The sequence below is a fragment of the Podarcis vaucheri genome (assembly GCF_965113315.1).
Source record: "Podarcis vaucheri genome assembly, chromosome: 10".
Lineage (NCBI taxonomy): Eukaryota > Metazoa > Chordata > Lepidosauria > Squamata > Lacertidae > Podarcis > Podarcis vaucheri.
Window position 1 is genome coordinate 30,563,658 of NC_138748.1, and position 25,369 is coordinate 30,589,026.

Sequence of the window (25,369 nt, forward strand, 5' to 3'; positions counted from 1 at the left end):
TAAAAACATTGCAGCTAACGTTCAAAGCTTATCAACTTCTGACAAAAGGAGCATCTGGAAGAAGCAGCCAGCAGCCTGGGATTGCTAGTTAATATCCTGCATTTGGAAGAGAGCACGGTCAGTGTGTGGAAAAGAATATTTCCCTGCCGCTGTGGGGCTTTAAAGGTGCCAGCTCTAGCGAGGCTCTCCTAATCAGCCTTCCATCAGTTCTTGCCTAGGCGTATAAAAACCTTCACCAGGGGGGAAATCTGAGATTGCTCCTTTTTCAGCACCAGGAACTGGGGACAGCTCTCTGCAGGCAAACCTGAAGCCAGTTTCCCCCTGCTGTGGAGAGAGAAAATTGCACAGGCCAGTATGCAGCCAGCAATGATGATGTTCTCCAGTAAATACTGGGCAAGAAGGGGCCTGTCTCTGGATTCCGCTGTGCCCTTGGAACACCCACTACATGGCAACGTAACTGTAAGTATCATGGGCTGCGTCCATCTAGGATGAATAAATCCGATGTTGAAGACAGCTTCGGGATTTCCCAGTAACTTCTTGGAAGACATGCAGGATTCTTCTTTAAACAGATTTGCTTGCTCAGGCTACATCTCTGTTGGATTGGTTGTCAGTTTTCTTCCCCCTGTCCGCCAATCCCATAGCTAGCTCAACCTATTTACGCACAAGTAATCAAGAAAGGATTTTATGGGAAACAAGCCTTTGCAGGGAGGAGATGTCTCTCACATACATCCTTTGAGTGACTTCAGTTCTGTGCTTAGATACAGAATTTAATCCGCTTTTGTACTAAAAGCTCACTTGCCTCACCTTGGGATTTGCAATATCTGCTTGGTGATTTTTTAAAAAATAATTTTTACTTGTGAAGTCTAATTTTTTCTCTTGTGACAGCCTAAGGCTATGATCCTAAGCACATGTGCTCGGAAGAAATCACATTTGAATTAATGAGTTTCCTCCAAGTAGAGCTGATGGAACTAAGGTGTTAGATTTATTTCTGAAACCAGTAATACCTACAGAAATTCAAAGGGTGTGAGAGAGCTGTCCTGGTTCAAATGCATTGATATGTCATGCATGATAACTGTTGGCCATCACTGGTGATGTCATTTAAAACCAAAGTAAATTTCTGAATGATTTAGGGCTATGTGGACATAGCTTTAATTCTTTTATTTAATAAAAGGATCTGATGAAATTAATAAATGTCCCTTAGCTGACAATAAGGCTTCTGACAAAGGAATGAGAAGGGAAACTATTTTCCGCTATCTCCCCTCTTCATGGCAGTCTCAGCACAGCCTTAATCTGCTTGACAGGGTTGGGGCTCCTCTAGCCAAGCAAGACCATTAGGAACAACCCAGTGTCTCTGCCATAGCTGTGCATTGGAAGGGTAATCAATCTTTTCCTGCAATGAACCTTTCTTTGGGATTTCTTTTTTTTAATGGCGACAGCAAAGCAGTCTCCTGCAACAATGAACATGCCAATAAATGTAGCTAAAATACACAAAATGAAGAACAAGGTGTTAAATGTCTTAATGTAAGTGAATTCTGCACATACATACCTGTTATTAGAAAGCAACTGAATATAAGAAAGTCAGTCCTTTCTGTTATCAGGTGTTTTTTGTTTGTTTGTTTTTGGAGATACATTTTGTGATTCAGATCTTGGAAAGGCATAACTTTTTGATTGTGTCAGTGATTTGTTAGTAGATGTATATCTTTTGCAAGCGGACCTGCAAACATATAATCTAGTTTGACCTTATATTTGTTGCTTCTGCAGCAGTGGTAGCCAATGTCTGGAAACTCCCTAAGTAAATGCTTAGATGTGTTTCCTGCCAAAGCAGGAATAATTTATTGCTTTGTCAGTTTTGTTTGGTGGCAAAATCACTGGGTACACTTAAAGAGAGATGTACAGTAGGTCAAATTCCATCATTTCATTCTGTCAGGGATTCTTCAAATGTGATGAATTTCTATCTTCCACACAGAACACTTGTGTGCATGAAATAATGAAAACCATTCTGGTTTAGCTGCATATGCTGCTGGTCCCCCCTGAGGAGCCACAATTTGACACAGCATCTCAACATGCCTACATTATGTGCACATGTAGCAAAATAGGAAAATCTCTTACTAGTGAAAAGGTATTGTCGTCCTTAAGCCAATTACAGTAGCCACAGGTTCTTTCAGATTCCACTTGAATGGAGATGAAATTACGCAATGCCCGGTCAAGAGTTTATGAACAGATCGTTCTATTTTAGCACATTAGCATAACACAGGGAGCAGAAAACAGATAATAAAATCACCTAGAGAGCAAATGATCTATATTTTATGTAGATTGTGCGCCATCCCTCTGGGTTAGACAGGGGACAAGTCTTTCTCCCACAGCACCAGAAAATGAAGCTAGATCTGGTCTTCAAAGACACCCAACATTGTTTCTGCTGTTTGGTTTTGCAATGGTGGAGAGCAGGGAAATAAATGTCTGGTGCCCATACTCCCACCTTTAATGAAGGTTTCTCTCTCTGCTTTTATGCCTCCCTGATTCTCTCACCTGATTTCAGTCCTGGCTGGTTCTTTTAGGCTAAACATCATTTACAGTCCAATATATACAAATGTCAACAGCAATTTCTCCTAGCAGCAGCTTTCACATGTGGCTTTGAGCAAGGTGTCCTGGTAGGTTTAGACATCCTGGTTGCCCCAGACATGACCTTCATCACACCTCTTGCATTTTCTATATGTCACACCACACATAGTCATTGTCTGTGTAGTAGCTAAATCATCTAAGTTGCGGCAAGTTCTCTAACTCCCAAGGTGTTTCCTGTGGTGGGTTCCAAGAGAGTGGGCATTGACCAACTTCACAGCATGTAGAATATCTAACTATGTATAGACAGAAAATTTCCACCCCCAGAGTCCCTCTGATATGGCCGTTTCTGCTTAGATCCATGTTCTCACATTCTAGGGACTTGTTTCAGTCTGAGGGTTTGGGAACTCTAGCATTGTTACACTGTCATATGTAAAAGCATTTCCCCACACAGTATCTTACAATAAATCTCAACCTGTTTAGGAAATTTGTCATGGTTGATGTGGCCCTGAGAACCCTTTGATTAAGTGTTTTATCTTGTTTGCTTTCGTTCTTTGATTATACTTGCAATTTTCTAACAATTAGCAATTGTAAAGAGTGGCTTTCAGTGTATTAAGGCTTTTTATCTACTTCACATATTAGTTGTCTCATACATTAATGTGCATTCATTGACTTTAATAGAAACAACCTACTGAGTGCCCTCAAGTTAAATGATGCTGAGTATCCCTATCATCTTGCACTAAAGAGTGCTAATTCAACATATCCTCTCTTCACAATGTGAGAATAAATACACAGTGGAAAATAAATAGGCTCAAAGTAGGGGTGTGGACTAAGCACAATATTCAGCTGGAACACAGATTTGGTGCTTTGGAAAATGCCCCTGTCCAAAGCACTTTGGAGACTACCTGATTTGTCTCAGGGTCAAAAGCTGTATCTGTTTCAGGAAAATGAAGCTTTATTCCAGTTCCACTTATTATTACGAGAAAAGATATTTTAAAAGTTGTAACTTTTTCCATTTTGGCAGAATTAGCTGAAATCTGCAGGCCCTTTCAGAGGGACTAAAGCCTGCTGAGATAGACAAATACCATATTTTTCGCCCTATTGGACGCTCCGGCCCATAGGACGCACCTAGATTGGGGGGAGGGAATAAAGGGGAAAAAAATTATTTCCCCCCACAGGCGCGGGGCTTCCCCCGCCCCCAGCCCCCAGAACGGGTCCCAGAGTGGTGCCGGAGCCGCGCCAGGCTCCGGAGGGTTGTGTGGAGCTGCGCCAAGCCCGGGAGTGCAGGCAGCTCTGCGCAACCTTTGGGAGCCCGGTGCGGCTTCACGCCGGGCTCCGGAGGGTTGCGCGGAGCTGCGCGGAGCCCGGGAGTGCAGGCAGCTCTGCGCAATCCTCGGGAGCCCAGGCTCCCGAGGGTTGCGCAGAGCTTTCTGAAGCCCGGAGAGCGAGAGGGGTCGGTGCGCACTGACCCCTCTCGTCCTCCAGGCTTCAGCGAAAGCCTGTATTCACCCCATAGGACGCACACACATTTCCCCTTCATTTTTGGAGGGGAAAAAGTGTATCCTATAGGGCAAAAAATACAGTAGGTCCAGGGGTATTTGTGTTGGTCATCTTTAAAATTTGATATATATTTTTAAAAAGCCCTTTAACTTTTCCATATTGGACAGAATTGGATGAAATTTGCTATAGGACAGGGCAGGAGGAGATCAGAAGGGGATTTATCAAAAACATGGAGTTGATCATGGTGTGTGTGATTGTTCTAGGTGAAGTCACACTGCCCACAAAATAACAGGTTTGCAGCCTGTATCTGCATCCGCTCTTTGGAAGCCATGATCAGTGCTTTGTATCTATTTACCTGATATGTCAGAAGTGATGCCTCCAGCAAAAAACACAGTTATACAGGCCCTCATAACCTCTTAACTAGTAGTGTAATGCAATAGGTGGGATTGTCCTTAAAAGCAGACTGGAAACTACAGTTTGTCCAGAATGCAGTAACCAGAGTAGTGGAGCATGTTACACTATTGTTGTAAGAGCACCTAGATTAAAGCCTAGTATTTAAGAGCTTTAAAAAAATCTCATATAGTTTAGACCTGGGCTATATGTGAGGGAACATCTCCCATATGTGCCTCTTCACTCCTTGAATGAATCTAGCATCATAATCTTGCAATCTGGTGGGCAGTGGCTGTGCTTTTAATTTGTAGGAACGCGGGTGGTGCTGTGGTCTAAACCACTGAGCCTCTTGGGCTTGCCGATCAGAAGGTTGGCGGTTTGAATCCCTGTGACAGAGTGAGCTCCAGTTGATCTGTCCCCTCTCCTGCCAACCTAGCAGTTTGAAAGCACACCTGTGCCAATAGATAAATAGGTGCTGCTGTGGTGGGAAGGTAAATGGCGTTTCTGTGTGCTCTGTTTTTTGTCACTGTGTCCTGTTGCGCCAGAAGTGGTTTAGTCATGCTGGCCACATGACCCAGAAAGCTGTCTGTGGACAAACACCGGCTCCCTCGGCCTGAAAGTGAGATGAGCACCACAACCCCATAGTCGCCTTTGACTGGACTCAACCATCCAGAGGTCCTTCCCCTTTTGCCTTTAGTTTATAGTACAGTGGTACCTCAGGTTAAGAACTTAATTCATTCTGGATGTCCGTTATTAACCTGAAATGTTCTTAACCTGAGGTACCACTTTAGCTAATGGGGCCTCCCGCTGCTGCCACGCCACTGCTACACGATTTCTGTTCTCATTCTGAAGCAAAGTTCTTAACCCGAGGTACTGTTTCTGGGTTAGCGGAGTCTGTAACCTGAAGCATCTGTAACCCGAGGTACCACTATATAGTAACTAGTAGCTATGTTATGCATTAAAAAGAGCAGCAAGCTCTTGCTGTGAGTGGCAATTCCATCAAAGGTGAAGCTGAATTCTCTTGATGAGTGTTCCCCTCATTTCTAAAATTTCCTTCCAACAAATCTTTGACTGAGCAGAATATTTCAGCCATGTAGGCATGCCATGAAGCTTTGTTAGGCAGGCTTTGAATAATTGTATCACCACGAATTTCACCATTTCACTCTTTCTTGTGTCTCTCTGACTAATTAAGCAAGGCCCTGAGCTGCCCCGCCATTGCTTCCATATTTAACCTGAAGAGTGCCTTCTAGCTTCCAGCTATAGGCTGCTAACTCTGAAAACACATTTAGCAAGTCATCCATATGATTAAACAATCACTTCATTAAACGTTTAGCGTTAATTGTGTTTTAATCAAAGCAGGTCCCTCAGGAAGAGTACTCAGTGCTGAGGACTTGACTGTCAACAATTTTGAAATTCTTTTGACATCAGTGAGGAAATGATTCCCCCCCCAAACAGCTATATGTTTCCATGTGGAATCTCATTTTCAAGCAAAACTGTTCTTCATATCTCTTCCAAGTGTTACTTTTATGGAAACATGCCCCAATCAAACAAGGGAAATCTGTGAATAGGTTCAGGTTCCTGTGCTGGGTTAGGTCCTGCACAGAAAAAGGGATGCTTCAAAATCCACACAAAGATTATTAAATGGTTGGCAAAGAGAAGCAAGCGCAAGAACATTAAGAAAGAGTCTGCAAGATTAGGCAAATGGCCCACTTAGTCCAGTCAGTATCTTGTCCTTGCAGTGGCCAACCAAATGTCTGAGAAACCCGAAAACAGGACCTGAGCACAATAGCACTCTCCCCACTTGTGAGGATAAGGTTGTCAATGGCTACTAACTCTGATGATTATGTTCTGTCTCCACTATCTGGGTGTCAGGAATGAGCCAGCTCCAAGCCAAGGGTTTCAGCCAAATGCAGAAAGCAGCCAGGAACAGGGAGGCTTTGATGTTAGTCAGATAAGGGAGAGCTGGCAGCTGCAGAATTTGGTTCTTCCTGACCTTGACGGGCTGATAAGACAGTAGCTGAGAGCAGGCTAGAACACAGCCAAAGCTCGCCGGAAGCTCAAATAGACAAGGAGACAGTTTGTCGGAAAAGGAAGAGGTTGGCACTAATCCAATCTCTCCGAGGAGTTGGCGAATAGGAGGGCTTCTAGACAGAAAGCAAAACAAAAGACACAAAGGGCGTTGGTTCAATATATTCTGTAGACACAGGAAGGAATCTTCAGAAGGGTCATCTTGAGTAATGGTGCTGGAGACTTTGTTAGAGCCGTCCGGAGCTATCTGTTTCTTTTTGCAATAAATCCTCCTTTTTAATTATCTACGGTAACTGTGTTATCAAGCTGGGAACCTGGACTCCTGACACCGAGGCAGTATGCTTCTGATTGGTGGTTGCTGGGAGGGGAGAATGTTGTTCAGCTCAGGTCCAGTCCTGCTTGCGGAGCTTCCCAAAGGCTTCTGGTTGGCCATCATGAAAACAGAATGCTGGACTAAATGGACCACTGGTCTGATCCAGCTAGCTCTTCTTATGTTTGTATTTGATTCCAGAAACTTGTATTCAGAGACACACAGTGGAGGTAGGACAATGTGGTAGGACATTATAGCCTTAGGCTCCATAAGGCTACATTTCTATTGAATCTCTGCAAGGACGGCAAAAGATATATTGAGTATCTATGGAATAATTTGGTATTGTTTAACCCTTTTCACCTGCCATCTCCTCTTCACTTAGGATCATTAGTATTTAAATAAAAACAAAACTATCATAAATATGCAAGGCAGGATTGTTCCAGAGCGATACTTCTAAGATGAAGGCAAAACGCAGATAGCAGGCATCTCTCAGGGTTCACCATCCACTGCAAAAGGCCACCTTGCCTCACAAATCTCGTTAGACCATTTTCCATGCTCTAAAGAGGAAGATCTTTCCAAACTCCAAAGCCATTACTAAAGCACAACTATTTTTTATATTAAAAAATCATAGCTAGTCTTTCATTTGGCTTATCCAAAATGGTGCCACTTTCCTTTTTGACAAAAAGGGCTGTAAAGTAACCTCTAACCTTCACCCAAAGCCCCCACCCCCCAAACCCCCCACAGATGTGGAAATGCTTCAATGGGAGAACAAGATATAAAAGTGCAATTTTCATTTCCATCCAATAATTGGTAATCAAGCAAAGGTGCAATCATGAAATTTTGTGATGTTCTATGTGTGACTCACATTTGAGTTTATAATGCAGAACTCAAGAACCATAGTTGTTCTGCAAAGCTTGTGAAGTTTGATTTCTCATTGGCAAAAGATCCAAGCCGGAGTTTTATTAAAGAATTATAATAACCAAAGTTGTAGCAGTAGGATAACATGCTCCATGATGCTATTTCATTGATCTGCTCTGAAAGAGTAATCATTCATGTCTGCAATTCTTCTCCTGAGCACACCTTTCAAAAGGGAAAAGAACCTCTCTTGTAGGAGATATCTTAATACTAAAATCAAGAATCAAGATATCTTAATACTAAAATCAAGCAAGAATAGTCTGCTTGAAAGGAAAGCTTAATGTTTTCTGAGGAGTGCACAGAAACCCTTCTGTTTTGCAATGTATTTTCTTTCAGCTAAACAGAACCAGTTCTGGTAAAAACGATGATAAAAAGGACAATAAAGGTGCAAGCAAGAATGAATCAACATCAGAAGGAGGAAAGACCGCTGTGGTGTTTTCTTTGAAAAATGAAGTTGGTGGCTTGGTGAAAGCTCTCAGACTTTTCCAGGTAAAAAAACACACCATCTTTTTAAAACAGGTGACTGGAAAAATCTATTGTGTGGATCTATTATGTGTTTACTTCAGGCCCGGCCTTCCCATGAGGCAAGGTGAGCTACCGCCTTGGGTGGCAGAATCCACAGTGGTAGCAAACTCAGCCTCCAAGGAATGCATTGTTGGTGCTGCCGCTGTGGTGGCATCGATGGCTGTGGCACACTCCTTGGAGGCTGAGTGTGCTGCCTGCATGGCAAGCCCCCTCATGCCACCTCTATTCACCTATTGGTGAATTTGGTCAGTAGGTACAAGGGTGGGTGGACTCTGTAGATTATCTCAGGTGTCAATATCCTCCTGGTGTCGCTACACCTAGCTCCATCATTGCCCTGAACCCCCAGCCTATCTGGCAGCAGGTCAGTATGTCAAGTCCAAAGTCTGGGGGTCAAGCCACAGAAGCAAAGTCCAAAGGTCAGGAAACACAGTCCAGGGTCAATCCAAGTAGCCAAGTCTGAAGTCCAGCAGTCAGGATACAGTCCAGAGTCAAAGACCATAGCTGTCAACGTTTCCCTTTTTTAAAGGGAAATTCCCTTATTCCAAATAGGATTCCTCGCAAGAAAAGGGAAAAGTTGACAGCTATGACCCAGGCACAGTCCCAAGCCAAAGTCCATCAAGATGGGCAGTAGAGCAGACACAGCACCTTAGCTCTGCTGCCCTTTCATACTTTGCATGCAGATTGCAGCACTTGTGCTTGATGAGACATGTGACCCTCACCTGTTCCAAGCCTACTCCAGCTGAGGAACCAGGCACCTACTTCCAGAGCTAGCAAGCTCCACCTGGCCAGCTAGGGAGCTGGGCTATGGGCTCTTGCCTGGCTCAGCCTTCAATAGCACCCCTCTTGCTACTCCCTATGCCTCAGAACCCACCTTGTTTGTGGGGTAAGGAGTCCTCTGCCTCTGGTGATGGGTCCTGCTGCTCTGGTTCCTGTGCACTGAACTGCATTCCTTCACCATCCTCCATCGGCCTGTGAGTACTTCCTTCGCCACCCCCTGCTTGCCGTGGTGTGTCCTAGTCCTGGCTACATCCCATGCCAGGATCCTCTTCCTCCTCCCCGTTGCCCTGCCAGTTCATGACAATCATTAGTTACTTTTTCACATGGCACTTGAAGTGAATATGTGAAAAAGCAACTACTTTGTTGCAGAACAGAATATTGTTTCTATGCTCTTGATGTGGCTGTTTCTTTGTAATATGTTTATGAATGCTATTTGGCATGTTATCTTGATTATTGCTGATAGCAAAGTGGGGTAACAGTGTTCAGTTAGACTAAAGTAGATTGCAATAAATACTTTTCTTGTATCTTCACACTATTTCATTTCTTGCCCATTAATTTAACTTGTCTATAAATTGGGCATTGAATAGTATAATTTTTTTTTACAGTGAACACCTGTTTTATAAGAAATGGCCATCGTAAATCACCTTTAATCATCCTACAATAGTTAGTTTTCAGATATCTAATAAAATGGAGCAATTAATACAGGCGTAATTTTACAGCACACTTATTGAACTAAAAATAACAAATAAGTAATTTAATACAGATGAAGGATTTTCTTAACTCAAATGCCTTTATATGCACATTAAACTACATCCTGTTCAGAACACCCATTAAACCACTTCTCTTCTAAATAAATTCAGTGAGTCAATGAACCAATCTTTCGTTCTGTCTACAGGAGAAGCATGTGAGTATGGTTCATATTGAATCAAGAAAATCCAAGAGAAGGAGTTCAGAGGTAGAAATTTTTGTGGACTGTGACTGTAGCAAGAAAGAATTCAATGAGCTCATTCAGTTGTTAAAGTATGAAACGAACATTGTAACTCTGAATCCACCGGAAAACATCTGGACCGATGAGGAAGGCAAGGCTATTGTTTTCTCTTTCAAAATTTGTCTTGAAATTAGCAAAGCTTTGTGAAGAAGCAGTGAGAATCTGATGCCTCCAATCACTCTGTATTTCCTCCAGAGCTTGACTGTGTTCCTTGGTTCCCCAGGAAGATTGCTGAATTAGACAAATGTTCCCAAAGAGTTCTAATGTACGGCTCTGAACTGGATGCAGATCACCCTGTAAGTGTTCAGTAAATGCAGCCAAGGTTGGTCAAGTAAACATATGTGACAATTTGATGATAAAGAACTGAACTTTCTTCTTCTTCAAGTAATTAGAACTATAGCTATAATTAACAAATTATTATTAAATATTATTATTCAAAATAACTTAAGTAGCTTAATTTATATCCTTTCTTTGCACCAAATGGCACCCAAGGCTGTTCCATAACTATAATTGGAAGAAAATACAAAATAACAATGGAACAAAACATTACAGAGTTGTTATACAGTGCATTATGCAGCCCATGTAGTTTTTTACTTACTCCTGTTGTAGAAATGATAAATTGCTTAGGATGAGATACAATGTCTTGTTGGCAAAGCCAAGCCATGAGATGTACAATATAATAGGCAGTGGTATTTTCCTAGAACTGGATGCATTTTTTAATTAAGTATGCTTGATCCCTTCAGCTCATTTCATAACCATGATGCTAATTGCAATAACCTTCACTGAATGCAAGAGGGAGGTGGGTTTCTTTAGGAATCCAGGGAGCTTTTGTGACAACATATGATACGGAAGATATTTCAGGAGTTTCCTTGAACCTGCCCCTTTGCAATGACAGTTTGTTGCATGGGCCAATATCGTAGAATTTGTTGTAGGCTATCTAATTCAATTCCCTGCTTGATACTGGAAATCCAGCACTGTCAAGCTTCTGCTTGGAGTTCTCCAGCAATAAGAAGTCCACCAGCATCCTAGAAAAATGGTACTGTTGTTGAACTGCTTTTAGAAGGAACACAGGGAATGATCTTTTACTGCAGGGATGGAGAAGCTATCACCTTCCAGATGCTGTTGGACTGAAACTCCAATCAGCCTCCCATCAGCATGGCCAATAACCAGGGATAATGGGAGCTGCATTCCAGCAACATCTGGAGAACTACATGTTCCTCATCTATGGTCTATGCCGACTGACAGTGGCTCTCTAGAGAGGGATTTAGACCGGAGTCATTCCCAAACCTACCTGGAGATGCCAGAAATGGACTCTGGCCATTTGCTCTACCATTCTTTCCCTGTTCATATTCCTACAAAGTTGCTTCTAATGTTCAGCTGCAATCTACCATCCTCTACCTCAAGTTCCTCAGATCTAGCAGGAAACAAGCCATTTCCCTTTTCTGCTTTCTGAGGACTGATTCACCGCTCTGATTTGTCCTGCCTCCTGACAAGCTTTGATATGACAGACTGATCCCAAAAATATTCAGCTAATGCATTTCAGATTAAGGTGCAAATCCACTCAGGCCGTTTTCATGGTCTAAAACTTCTGCTTAAGAGAGATTCTTTAGAAGACTTAGGATAGATCTCTTCTGCCTGCTCCCCACCCCTGCCAGCTATTATGCTGTATTTTCAGTGTGACAGAGCTACACAAGGTACCACAAAATAAATAAATAAAAATGACAAACTATCCCATTGCTTTCTTCCCCATTTTTACCTTTTAGATTACTTTCCCCCCTTTTTAAATGGTGCATATAAGTGTTGCTCTCCAAAATCACCCGAGTACTTAAAGTCATGCCCACTGCTATTTCACTTAAAGAATATAGATATTAAATGAGCATTCCTAGTGGTGTGGGAGGGGAAAGAAGAAGGCAATTGAAAAGCTGCTCACACTCTGGGAGATAATTATGAGGTAGAAATCATAGCATCCTTTAGGCTCAGCAGGAATGCAGCCTCCATGCAGGTTCCTTGTGTTTCATCCCTGTTTTTAATACGGCAGCACTGTTTCAGCTCATATTTCACACACACTGCAAGGCCCACGTACTGCCAAAAGCCACGGCTCCAAAGCCGGGGGAAATTAACCTCTTACATTGCCTTTTTTCTCTCTCTCTTCAGGAAGGGAAGTCTGCTCCACTTAACTGTGGGGAGGAGTTGCGGTGGGCCACGTGGCCACCTACTCTCCTCCGGGGGCAGGGGACGAAGTCCCGCGTTGCCTGGAGGATCATGGCCTTGTCATCAACCAGCCAGCCAATTCACTGGCTGGCTGGGGGTGTGTGGCTGGGACCATTTAAGCGGAGGCGCGAGCCGGGGTGCCCTTTCTGCTCTCAGCTGGCAAGGCTATCTGCCAGACTTCAATCACCACATCATAGGGTGCACCTCCCCAAATCAGTAAAAGGAGATCTCCAGGTTTGGCTTCTGTTCCACAGATTTTCAGGTGCAATCAGATGCTGCAGGATCCTTGGGCTTTGGTGTATTCTTCAGGGGGCGCTGGTGTGCACAGCAATGGCCTGCTAGCTGGTGCGGTAAGGCCATTATCCGTGATTTGACCTTCTTGGATTTCCCCCCAATATTAGTAGCTGTTCACCTTTGGACTGAGGAATTCCGGGATCACCGCGTCTGCTTTTGGACCGACAACCAGCCTGTGGTCAATGTACTCGCCAGGCAATCATCACGCTCAGAAAGGGTGTCCGCTCTGCTTCGATCATTTGTCTGGCGGTGCCTCCAATTTAACATTATAGTTTCAGCAAAATTCATTCCTGGAATTAATAATGACGTTGCAGATGCGCTATCTCGATTTCAGATGGAACGCTTCCGGTTGTTAGCCCCAGAGGCACAGCAGTTCCACAACCATTCCTGGAGCATCTCTGGAGCCTTGGAAACGAGACGTGATGCAGGGAGTATTGGCTTCAGTTGTATCTTCTACACTTAGGCCCTATACAAGAGCTTGGTCCAATTTCTTAGCCTATCGTGCACAGTCATCGGGTATTAGGCATCACACGCCCCCCAACAATTGACCATGTGCTGCAATACTTGGTTCATCTGCGCAACCTTGGTTGTGCAGCAAAAACCTTAAGAATCCAGGCGGCTGCCATCTCCTTTTTCACAAAATCCATTTACTTCACGAACCCATGTGTTGAGTTTGTGGTGCGCAGGGCGCTTGAAGGTTGGCGTAGATTGCAACCATGAAGCGGGGATGGGCGTAGGCTCATTACATTTGATCCCCTTAGTAGAATATGCAATAAATTCAATTCAATTTGCTGGTCCAAATATGAGTCCCAATTGTTTTCAGCTGCCTATTCCATTGCATTTTTTGGGCGTCCTAAGAGTGGGGGAAGTGGTCCATGAAGGTGAGCCAGGTCCTTCACCGTGAGGCTTGCAGCTCAACAATATTCAGCTTTCTGACACTGAGTTGGTAGTTTGTATTCGTCGCTCGAAAACAGAGCCAGAAAGGAAAGGGTGCACTGGTCCGGCCGCCAGTGACCATGCAAAGGGGTCCTTGCCCAGTGAAGGATACTAAAAGGTTTCTCTATCTTAGGCCCCCTGGTCCAGGTCCTTTCCTCGTACATGAGGATGGGACCTGTCTAGCTAGACAGCAGTTTACTTGTGTAATACAGAGGGCTATCGAAGCGTGTGGTCTTCCGGCTAGGGAATACGCCACTCACTCATTTAGGATTGGGGCCGCTACAATGGCTGCCCACTGGGGTTTCCAGTGGACAGGATAAAAGACATGGGGTGGTGGCGACCCAATGCGTACAAAGGTTATACCTGTGGCAGTGGCAGCTCCTTATTTTAAGCAGGCCTATGGCTTACACTGCTCTGTTACTTTACGTTTCAAAGGCAAAGTGTATTGAGATCTGGATCGCGGGACACAGTATCATCCATTGGGGCTGTGCATAGGCGGTTGCCAGTGGCCTGGGATGCCACCTGGGTTTTCCTGAGCACATCCGTATTTCTTGGATATCGAGGCGTGGGATGCAATGGAAGGAGATGCTGCCAATTGTGAGGACCAAGGCTGATGCGCAGAGCTCTCCCAATGCTTTGGTTTTGCAGTTGGGAGAAAACGATTTGCTGAGTCGGAAAGGCATGGACTTGCTCTCAAATATCAAAAAGGACTTGGACTATATGGCTCTGAACTTCCCAAAAATGACTCTTATTTGGTCGCAGCTTCTGGAAAGACGCATCTGGCATGGCAGTGATTGCCCAGCTGCAACAGATCATATCCGAAAATGCTTGAATTGTTCATTGACACAGAAAGTGCACATGCTGGGTGGCCGGGTGATTGCGCACCCCACCACTGTTTACAGCAAGATGGCCCTATTTTGAGATGATGGCGAACACCTTTCCGATTGGGGAAATGATATCTGGTTGGCCGATATTGCAGAGGGCGTGAAGGATTGCTTACAGGTGTGAGGGTATTTGGTGGCGAGTCTTTGGGCTCTTGTGGTGGTTAGGCATTGGATGACCTTATGATGGGGAGGTGAGGTGTGGTCATCACCTGCCCCTCCAAGCTTAAGGATATTCTGTTAAAGGAATCCGGGATGTGGATCTTGTCCGAAGCCCAGGGCGGGGCTAGGGCCATGCCACGACCCCTGCGGGAACCCTGGGGGAGCTTGAGTTGGTTTGTATCGACGGGGCTCCCCCTTCCAGTGGTTTACCCTTACCAGACTCCCTGAGCAACGGGCAGGAGTCAAATATAGTCAGGTCTATTCAATGCCTAAGCCAATACTGCTCACATTCTGTAACCAATAAAGTTGTGGCCAATATTTGCCCAATAACATTAACCAAATATTCTGTGTCCTGGTGTTTTATTCATCTTTGAGGGGGTGGTTACGGGGTCCTGACACGCAACTTGGGAAAACTGAAGCCGTTTTGGCAATTCAATGTTTATTGAATTAAAAGAAAGAAAGAAAGAAAATGCCATAGATTTTGTTCTGTGACTGGCAAAGGTATCCCAACTCTTCATGATTTAGAGCATCATTACTAAAATCAGCATCATAGAATCATAGAATCATAGAGTTGGAAGAGACCACAAGGGCCATCGAGTCCAACCCCCTGCCAAGCAGAAAACACCATCAGAGCACTCCTGACATATGGTTGTCAAGCCTCTGCTTAAAGACCTCCAAAGAAGGAGACTCCACCACACTCCTTGGCAGCAAATTCCACTGTCGATCAGGCCTAATGGAAGCTTGGGGCACTCAGAAATTGACTTGCTTTTTACAAGCCTAGTGCAAACTCCTTCCACTTTGATTTTTTGTAGCCCTCCAGATGCTGTTGCACTATGACTCCCATCAGCCACAACCAGCACTGCCAATAGTTAGGAATGGTGGGAGTTAAAGTCCAACAACATCTGAGGGGCGCGCCATCCCTGCACTAGCAGATCAACAAATTACTCTTGTGTGGTGGCGAGATGCTGGAAGGTTGGAGTTAGGTGGACCGTATGGCCTGCCCTGCCCTTCAAAGTTAGCTTCCTGCCTTCAAGTACAGTGGGGGGGGGTACTGTGCCGATAATAATGTTGAAGTAATATTTAACTACTAGTACAGTTGTACATTGGTAGCTGAATGCCTTGGCTCCCAAACAAATCGGCTCCCGAACGATCAAAACCCAGAAGTGAGTGTTCTGTTTTTCAAACAATTTTCGGAAGCTGACCGTCCGGCACGACTTCCGTGGCTTTTGATTGGAGCTTCCTGCAGCCAATTGGAAGCCACACTTTGGTTTTCAAATGGTTCCGGGAGTCGAACAGCCTCCTGAAATGCATTCTGTTCGAGAACCAAAGTTCAACTGTACAGTCAGATTCTGTCGTAGAGGGTTCAGGTGTAAATGAGGATTGGGGAGGCCCGTGCAGAGAGGAAAGGCAGCCGGGTACACTTGCTTGGGCCTCGGAGGGCTAAGCCAGCCAGAGGCCTCCCCCACCATGTACTGACCGCTTCCTCCTCCTCCTCCTCCTCCTCCTCCTCCTCCCCCCTCCTTTGTCATTGTCTTCTACTTTATAACTTTATTCTAACAAGACTTCCCACCTCAGACAAGCTTTGCACGGGCCTGGAAATGGGGTCCTCCACCTTTGGTGCAAGAGGTATCTTAACAGATTATAGCTAAGGGCCCCCTTTCACCTTTTGCATGTGACCATCCTATTTTGTATGTGGAGGGTGGGGATTACATTGTCCTTCACCTCAAGCTTCAACTTGCCTTGGGCTGGCCCTGAGCAGGAAATCCCGGCTGTTCCACCAAGCCAGTTTGGGCCCTGATACACCAATTTAGATTCGAGACAATCTTGAACTGCCCCGAGCCCTGGATCTGGATTGTGATCCGGTAAAAGCAAATCTGCAGAAATCCCACTGACTTGTATTGGGAAGCTATAGCTTCTCCTTCTCCTTCTTCTCTTGTATTTTTACAAAGGTGCATGAAATTTGGACACATGTTAGCCCCTTAAGAGGGGATTACCAAAGAGCCACAGGTTTTCATGTAGCCACCTCTAAAACTTGCTTTTTAAAAAAGCAATTAAATGCTGTACTACATGGGTATATGGAATGTTACATTGTATGTGTGCTGCTTGTGCACTGACCATGAACAATACACTCATAAGGCTCTCTGTCTCGCACTTGCACTCTCTCTCTCTCTCTCTCTCTCTCTCTCTCTCTCTCTCTCACACACACACACACACACACACACACAGCAAAGTACTAATAAAGGCAGACACATAATCCATACCTATCCTGTTGTTGACTAGGAAATACAGTATAGTGCTGCATTTTGATGTGTTCCCCGCTCCAAACCAGCTTTGATCTGAAATAAGAAAAAGAACAATATAACTGCATTTTAAGCTGGTGATGTGTGCATAGTCTTAGTCAAGTTTTGTTGCAGTAAAGGGCTATTCTTGTACATCTTGTTATGAGTTTGTGGATGCAAGACACCAATAATTCCTGCATTTACTGTTAGAAGTTAATCAGTGCTTGGAGTATCAAGATGGGCTGCCAGACACTGAATTTAGTAGTGTCAAAATACAGGCCAAACCAGTTTTTTCCATGCTCAGGGAATCACCTGATGAAGAGCCATCATGGAGAGCAAAAGAAAGGTGATTAACAAAGCAAGTTTTATATATGTGTACATAAACCATATATCATAAAGACACCACAGTCTCTGCTGTGCCTCATTTCCAAAGGAAAAGTGAACCCCTGGAATCTCTTGCCGCTTAGAGATTGGAGTGGCATGTAACAATGTCATTATGTTTGCTAACTGTTCCACAAATGGCATGAATTACAATATTAATAAGCATTATTTTAGAATCCACTTTGATTATTGATTTTTTTCCTTCTGTTGTTAATTCTCTTTGGTACGCATTCATTTTCTTTTATCTGCTTTAGGGATTTAAGGACAATGTGTATCGGCAGAGAAGGAAATATTTTGTCGACGTTGCCATGAATTATAAATAGTGAGTACAGAACTTTGTTTGTTGTTGTGGAATTGCTATTGATTCAGAAAAAAAAGGACACCATCTGCTTGGGTGATAATCAAGCAGCAGCCATGAGGAGTGGCCCATTTACACAACTAAATTGGTAGGGTGAGCATCTAAACTGGGCTTATTTGGAGTTGAGCTGTGGAACATAGGAAGTTGACTTTTACCAAATCAAGCCATTGTCCACTTGAATGCAAAGGCTGCGCTCTACCACTGAACTTCTTGACACTTCTAGTCATCACTTTATTTATTGATTTGTTCATATCAGAAATGGAGAACCTCTCTGTCTGGCTCTCTCTACTTGCTATACTCCTCCTAAGCCACACTCCTGCTTTGAACCTTCCTTGAAAATTTTCGCCTAGCGTGGCATGTGTCCTTGAACTCTCATAATGCTTCTAGCTTACCTGGTTGAGAGAGGTGTGTGAGGGCCAGGGGAAGGGGAAGAACAGTGACCTTCCTGCTCACCCCCCTTCATGCAGCGTGTGGTGTGTGTCAACTCACATAATGGGCTATGTAGAGGTCAAATTAACAGAAAGTTAACACCAGGAATTAAATGACTGGCATTTTTGTTTCTTTGTTTCATAAGGAAAAAAGATGTTACGGATCCTAGTGTGAACAAGGGGATACCAAAAGTTGTAAAACAAGCAAAATACTTTATGGTATGACTAAGAAGTTAAAAACTAGTATGCAGCTTGCTTTCTCAAAAAATCAATTTAAATCTTGTAACCTGACAGCACCAATTCAAAAATGCAGGTTTAGAAACAGTGCAAGAGCACCTTGCAATGCAACTGTAGACAAGCATTTGGAGAGAGTGATTTGGAGAGAGCGATGCTGAGAACAATATGCATAAGCTTCTTGTTGGAGCCAATGAGATTAAGTCCTTAAGTGGATAAAATATTTACTGCATAGTTGACTTTCTTTTGCAAATCTACGAAATTGTGTGATAAATACACAAGAAAGCTTTCTGAACGGTGGGTTCGCAGGGCAACTTTTCAGAGAGACAGAGCAAATGTATAGCACCTGGAAATCATACTTTAAAACAGGACAGCCTTCCCCCCCCGCCCCCCAGGATTAAACTAATGTAAAAAAATGCATCAAACATAAGGGTAGCTGTCATGAAAAACCCACCCTGAATGTGGGAAAGTACTGAGTGAGCAGGCCTTATTCGCTGAATTTTTCAGAGGCTTCTATTCCTAAATTGCTCCTGTTCTCAAACAAGATGTCATTCTTTAAATGGTCACTCTCATTGTCTGCCATGTCCCAAATTAAAAGGACAATCAAAAGAAATAAATTCAGAGGGCTAGGAGGGCAAAAGACAGCTGGGAGGGCACCATTTGCCCCACCCTCACTGGGGGGCTCTCTGAAGAGCCGCTATCATGCCTTGTCACCTCAGCTGCTAGCTCAACACACCAATCACATCAAATGGTTTATGGCATGGGTAGGCAAACTAAGGCCTGGGGGCCGGATCCGGCCCAATCGCCTTCTAAATCAGGCCCACGGACAGCCCAGGAATCAGCATGTTTTTGCATGAGCAGAATGTGTCCTTTTATTTAAAATGCATCTCTGGGTTATTTGTGGGGCATAGGAATTCATTCATCCCTCCCCTTCAAAATACAGTCTGGCCCCCCAACAAGGTCTGAGGAACAGTGGACCGGCCCCCTGCTGAAAAAGTTTGCTGACCCCTGGATGGCTTCCACCACCACATGAAAGGTCATGTACTTCCCTTCCCAAGAGCAAGCCTGTTCCTCTCTCCTTCTCCCCCCTCCCCCAGTCAGGCTAACTCAGTTCACAGAATTGTGTGTGTCTGTGTGTGGGGGGGATTCCACACAAGGATTTTTTCCAGCTGGAACTCACCAGAACGGAGTTCCAGCGCCTCTCAGGTGGGTGCCATTGCCATTACAAAAGAACAAGGGAGGTGTTCATGGTGAGTTCCAGCATTTCTTTTTGTAGAAGAAGAGCATTGGTTTCACGTTTTGGATTATATCTTGGCTTCCATTTAAGATCCTGTCTGCTCTAGAACCTAACCAAAGAGCTTGAGCTAGAGCAAATTTACCACAGGATTGCACTTTTACACGAGTGGCTTACCCTGTAACGAATAATACCACCTCCAAACGCTACACCTGCATTTTTCTTTTTTAAAAAAAGTCTTTGCAGATCAAGCCTACATTTTGAATTCATTACGATCCCCAGGAGTTAGTAAATTTTCAGCGCTACTTACAAATACCTGCTGCTTTTTGCAATTTTCTTGTCACGCGAGCTTCCAAGTCAAGCTAATTCCAATCACATTCTCATTTTACTCATAATGGGCCAAACTCTTCACATTCCCGAGAAGGCACATGCTAATTTGATGTACTTTTCTGTTTCATGCTTTCTTTTTTTAAAGTTCTCATTTCCCCCTCCCTCCCCTGCTTGTGGTTTCTGCCTACTTCTTTGAGTTCTCTAAGCGCACAAGGAGGGGGGGGGGAGGTGAAAACATTTATTTCCCCCTCAGCAAACAGTAAAACTTGGCAGGAAAAGAGCATGCTTAAAAGCCCATAAACACACACGCACACACACACTTCAGAGTAAGGAGAGGGAGGGCATTTGTGTCTTGTGAGCAGAGGCAGCAGTTTTTCTCTCTGGACAGATCACTGCTGTTCTATTAGCATTTTATATGGATATGGATCTCCTAAATGTTCCTTTTTGCAAGTACCTTTTGCATATCTCTGCTCAGCTTCAGCTGTACTTGACTAGTTTCAAACCAGCCCGAACCATTCCCCTCCCCCCCACAGAAAACGGGGAAATGTTTAAATGTGTATGCAATTCAGCTTAATTAATGCATGCAAATGAGCCATGACTCCCCCTGCTTCTGAGTAGGGGACGCCTATTGTTGGCAGCTATTGTTATTTACCCAGATTGTATTTCTGAGGTTGCTTTGGCCATGAAATTCTGCTTGCTCCATAAGATGCAATCAGCATCAGTGACTGGTCATTTCTAGAGTACAGTATGCCTTCTGTGACTGTCCTTAATGGTTTCTTGGATGAATTTATACTGATAGCAAGAACCTGTGCATTGAATCTTTGATTTGTACCCCATCTTTCTTTCAACATGAGACCCAAGGTAGCATGTATGAGGGCTTTCATCCAGGGACTGGCCATAAAAAGACCTGGTTAGGTTCAGCAAGGTGGTAACTTCATGTGGCTTCAGACCATACACTGATTTGTTGGTGGGAAGGCTGGGCAATGTTTGCATCACCACGTTCTCTCACACTTTCCAGCGCATTTTCCCTCTCAGTTTCTTTATTGCAAAAAGCCCAGTGTTTGGGGAAAATGGGCTTGTTGCTTATAGCTTCGCAATCAGCTTTAATTGAGTGACCTGAATTTTACGGTATGTAATTGAATCCCACCCAGAAATAGTGGCAGCATGGAAGTAGTCAACTCCTAGGAGGTACGATGGAAAGGCTCAGGTATGTTTATCCTGGAGAAGAGAAGATAAAGGTGGGGGGAAGAGACATGAGAGATGCCTTCAAACCTCTGAAGGACAGCCATGCTGAAGAAGGCTTGGTCTCTGTTGCTCTTCCAGAGGATACTATAATCTATGGGTGGGAGATTACCAGGGAGCAGATTCTAGTTAACATGAGGAGAGCTTTCCTAATGGTAAGGATTGCTCAGCCATGGAACAGACAATTGGTGGGTTCCCCTTTGCTGGAGGCATTGCAGCAGCTGCTGAGCAGCCATCTTCCAAAGATGCTGTGATTACAAGAGCACTGAGTGAGAAGTTTAGGCTCTGTGACCCCCAACTCTGATTCATTTCAGCCTTCTGTGTACTATCCATTCAGTTCCACCACGGCTTGCTAACAACATCCGCCCCCCTACCCAGCTAAGCAAAACCCTTGTTGTAATTGTTTGTTAGTGAAAGAAAGAAGTGAAGGTGGGAAGAAAAGAAAGGAAGACGATTGTGCTTAATGAGAATTTCCAGGCTGAATAGGCAGCCTCGAAGCACATTAATTCCAGATGATTCTTTCTCCACAGAGGATACTTATTATTGGAGCAGCTTCTATAGTGAGGATTGGTATCTGTTCCTGCATCTAAGAAACATACTGAATAAATCCTGCTTTACTGGAGTTGAGAGAAGTCTTGAAAGGAGGAAATAGTAGAGGGTTCGTCTAGGCAGCAACGGGCCTTTCAGTATTCAAAGTGCTTTATGATTGTTATCACATTCACAATAGCCTTCTGAGAAATGTCATTTTCTAGGTAGGAGACTAAGGTCACAACCACATGATGCATCTAAAACCATGCTTATACCACTTTAAGTTACAGCTTCCCCAAAGAATCTGGAGAACTGTATAGTGTACCCCCCCCCAAGAGCTACAGTTCCCAGCACCCTGAACAGTTCCCAGGATTCTTTGAGGAAACAATATAGTTTTTATTGGTTTGTTTAGATGCATAGCAAAATATAGGTAGCCAACTAAACCAAATCATAACCATAGCTGTCAACGTTTCCCTTTTTTTAAGGGAAATTCCCTTATTCTGAATAGGATTCCTTGCAAGAAAAGGGAAACGTTGACAGCTATGATCATAACACTTCTCCCTCCCTCCCTCCCTGAAACTTGCCAGCTACCTGGTAGTATACATGTCCTTGTAATATTCATTGCCTTTTTAGTTTTCTACAGGGTTCTCCTATATTACTCCATCTGGGTTGTATGGAAGCATCCATCATAGCTATCAACTTTTTCCTTATCTTGCGAGGAATCCTATTCAGAATAAGGGAATTTCCCTTTAAAAAAAAGGGAAACGTTGACAGCCATGGCATCCATCCACAGCACGGTCATCTCCAGCTGGAAGTATCAAGAAGTCAGTGTTTTAGATTTTTTTTTCCTCCTCCGATCCTGCCCTTGTGTTTAATACAGAGAATGACCATTTACAGGCACAAGGATAGCATTAGAATAGCCTTTCAGAGCAAGCCAAAGAAGAATGTTAATCTATTGCCCCCCAAGAAGACATTCTATTAAAATGCATTGCTCCAGATGTATTATATTATTTTGAAACTATTTCCTGCATCTATTTGGGTCTTTCTCTCTCTGTAATAATACTGATCTGCCTTACAAACTGTACATATCATTGAGATTACTGAAATTAACGTGTATGGCACACTCCAAATATGTAGGGAAACCACTGTTTCAGCCTTCCCCAACCTCTTGCCCTCTATATGCTTTGGACTACAACCCCATCATCCTTGACCATTGCCCATGCCAGCTAGGGCTGACGGCAGTTCAAATTAACTAGAGAGACCAGCTTGGGGAAAAATGTTCTATATTGCAACTTTTTAAAAACCCCTTTGGATTGTGCACAGTTGATCTCAGATCCTGAGGGCATAGATGATTCGGGCAGCAAAATGTCATGGGCAGGCCCTTATCTCCACCTTCTCTCCATGTGATGTCTGGCTTGTACAGAAAACCCAGCTGTTTCTAAGAAGTGTGTTTGAAGTGTGAACCTGTTACACGAAGACTATGTGAAGAACTAGGAGTGGAAGGGAAAAGATTCTTCTTAAATAGGCCTGGCAAACCTTTTCAGCACAAGGGCCACATTGCCTCCTGAACAGTGTTACGGGGGCCACATACCAGGGGCAGGTGAGGGAAGATGCAGAAGTAGGTGGCGCAATGGATATAACACTTGACTTTCGTACAGCAGGCTGCCTTCCTCCATTCATCCAAGCAAGAAAGCAAAACTTATTATTAGCATAATTCAAGGAAGACACATTCCACTCCGGTAAAAGCATCTGGGAAGGCTGTGACACAGGGCAGTGAGTTGTGTGGCCTGTGGAGAGAGCAAGATAAAGAGATCTGGAGGGCTGCATTCTGCCCCTTTGGTTCCTTACTCTTGTTCTGCATCTGGCCCACTGCTCTAGCTGAAGAGAGCATGACTTTAAGATCTGTTTTGGGACTAACACCAGGACACACCTGGGGGATGAGACAACAGCCACATCAGACTTTTGCTGGAGATGATAGCAGGCATTAAATGCAACTTGCAAATGGGCTATCTGAAAAATAGTTATTCCTTCTTTTGAGGTACCAGTGCCTGTCTATGTTAGGGGGGTTTGGAAGGGGCCTATGATGGGTTGGTGGGAGCATATAACTGAGAGGTAATTGTTTTCAAAACCTTTGTCTTTTGTATTTTTTTTCTTAGTGGCCAGCCAATCCCTAGAGTGGACTATACACCTGAAGAAATCAAAACTTGGGGAGTGGTGTTCAGGGAACTGACCAAACTATATCCTACTCACGCCTGTCGGGAGTATTTGAAGAACTTCCCTTTGTTGACCAAGCATTGTGGCTACCGAGAGGATAATGTCCCTCAGCTGGAGGATGTTTCTATGTTTCTTAAAGGTAAGGGTCAGATCTGGCTTCTAGCAGAAAAAGGGTGCTGTAAAAATGTCACGGCTAAAATGGCCGCTGTTTCTTTAATGCGAATAAAGCTGGGTCAGCATGACTCAGCGGCGTGCAGCAGGTTGTATATATAAGTGAGAAATGTTAGTTTAGACTGAGGCTGGTGTTTGGGTTGGTTGGTTGGTTAGTGCTGGTGTGTATAGTTATTCAGTCGTGTTTTGCACAAAGACTTTTAAGAATAAAACTCTGCAAGGACTTTTCTTGTGGACTCTTATGCCGACAAGAGTCCGAGGACCAGGCTGAGGAGACAATGGGAGGTCAGAACCCTTTCCTTCTTTTTTTTTGCTTTTTACAAACACTGACAAAAAATAATTGTGTCGCATTTCAAGTGTTACACAATTGGCCAAGTAATGAGAGCTGTTTATACCTTTATTCTTTGCATGACAATTCTGTACGTTGAATAAGCAGTTATGGAACAAATCCGTATGCAGGGAGGGGAAAAAAACCCCATCAGGAATCTCTACCGTCTCTCCTTTGGGGAATTGTTACAGCTGAGAAAATTCTCGCTGTGTTGAGGGAGTTTTGCACAAAAGTCCTGGCTGACCCCCAATCCCATGAGAACGTCTCTATTATGACATGTGTCTTTCTGACTATACATGCCTAAACCCATCTGAATACAAAGCAAAGCAGTCAGCTCTGTGTTTGGAACAAACCAGTGCACTGACAATCTTATATGGAGTATGAACAATGCCTCCTTATTCACTACATTTTGTATTTTCAAGATGGGGACTCCATATGTCCTGGGTAGCAATGCTTGTATGGTTGAATGTTTGTAAAGCAGCTGGAGGTGGTGGGGTCAAGCTTCTCCTCCAAAACGGGCCTGTCGCCAGATGTTCCCAGCTGCCTTTCCTGAAGTCATAACGGATCTGGAAGTTTGCACTCTTCCAGCGACAACACTGAACTTGGCTGGAAGGTGCACCAGTCGGTGTGCTCCAAGCCTCCTCCTCAGATGGTAATGTTGATCATCTGCCAGTTGCGTTACTCATGACTCATCTTCTGTAATCCTCCCTTTCTAATCCTCCTAAAGGCATTGCTTCTTTGCAGTGCTTTTTTAAAAAAGAAAAAGGTGCTGGTACTCACCAGGAAGTTGTTACAGTATGTGCCACACTTTTAACATTTGGGGGGAAGGTGCCGGTACTGCATACCCATGAGTACCGTCAGGAGAAGAAGAAAAAGCACTGACTCTGCCAGACTTCCCTTCCTTTCAGTTCAGGTCAAGACTGGAGCAGGCTGAGAGACAGTCTAATTATAGCTGCATTCTGTGTATCCTCATCAACTCCTCTAGTATGGAGATGACCTTTGTCCCGTAGCACTACAGAGTAATAACAGAAGGCCTCTCCTCTCCTCCTCATCCCCCTCTTTTGGAGACCTCTGTTTTGGAGTCTCATTTACTGTATTTATTTACTTCACTTTAACCCTATTCTCTCTCCAAGTTGCCCAGAGTGACAAACTAGTCTCTTGCTTCCTTG

At 44.0% G+C, this 25,369-nt stretch overlaps 1 protein-coding gene across 1 annotated transcript in view; it reads left to right on the plus strand.

Moving 5' to 3' along the window:
- The first annotated feature begins 282 nt into the window (after nt 1-282).
- TPH2 (tryptophan hydroxylase 2) overlaps nt 283-25,369 on the plus strand; it is a 64,903-nt gene continuing 39,816 nt past the window's right edge. The window contains exons 1-6 of the mRNA XM_082241125.1: nt 283-459; nt 8,036-8,188; nt 9,897-10,080; nt 10,185-10,285; nt 17,388-17,455; nt 23,644-23,840. Of these exons, the coding sequence (XP_082097251.1) occupies nt 355-459; nt 8,036-8,188; nt 9,897-10,080; nt 10,185-10,285; nt 17,388-17,455; nt 23,644-23,840 (808 nt within the window). The 5' untranslated portion in view covers nt 283-354. The remainder of the gene's footprint in view (nt 460-8,035; nt 8,189-9,896; nt 10,081-10,184; nt 10,286-17,387; nt 17,456-23,643; nt 23,841-25,369) is intronic.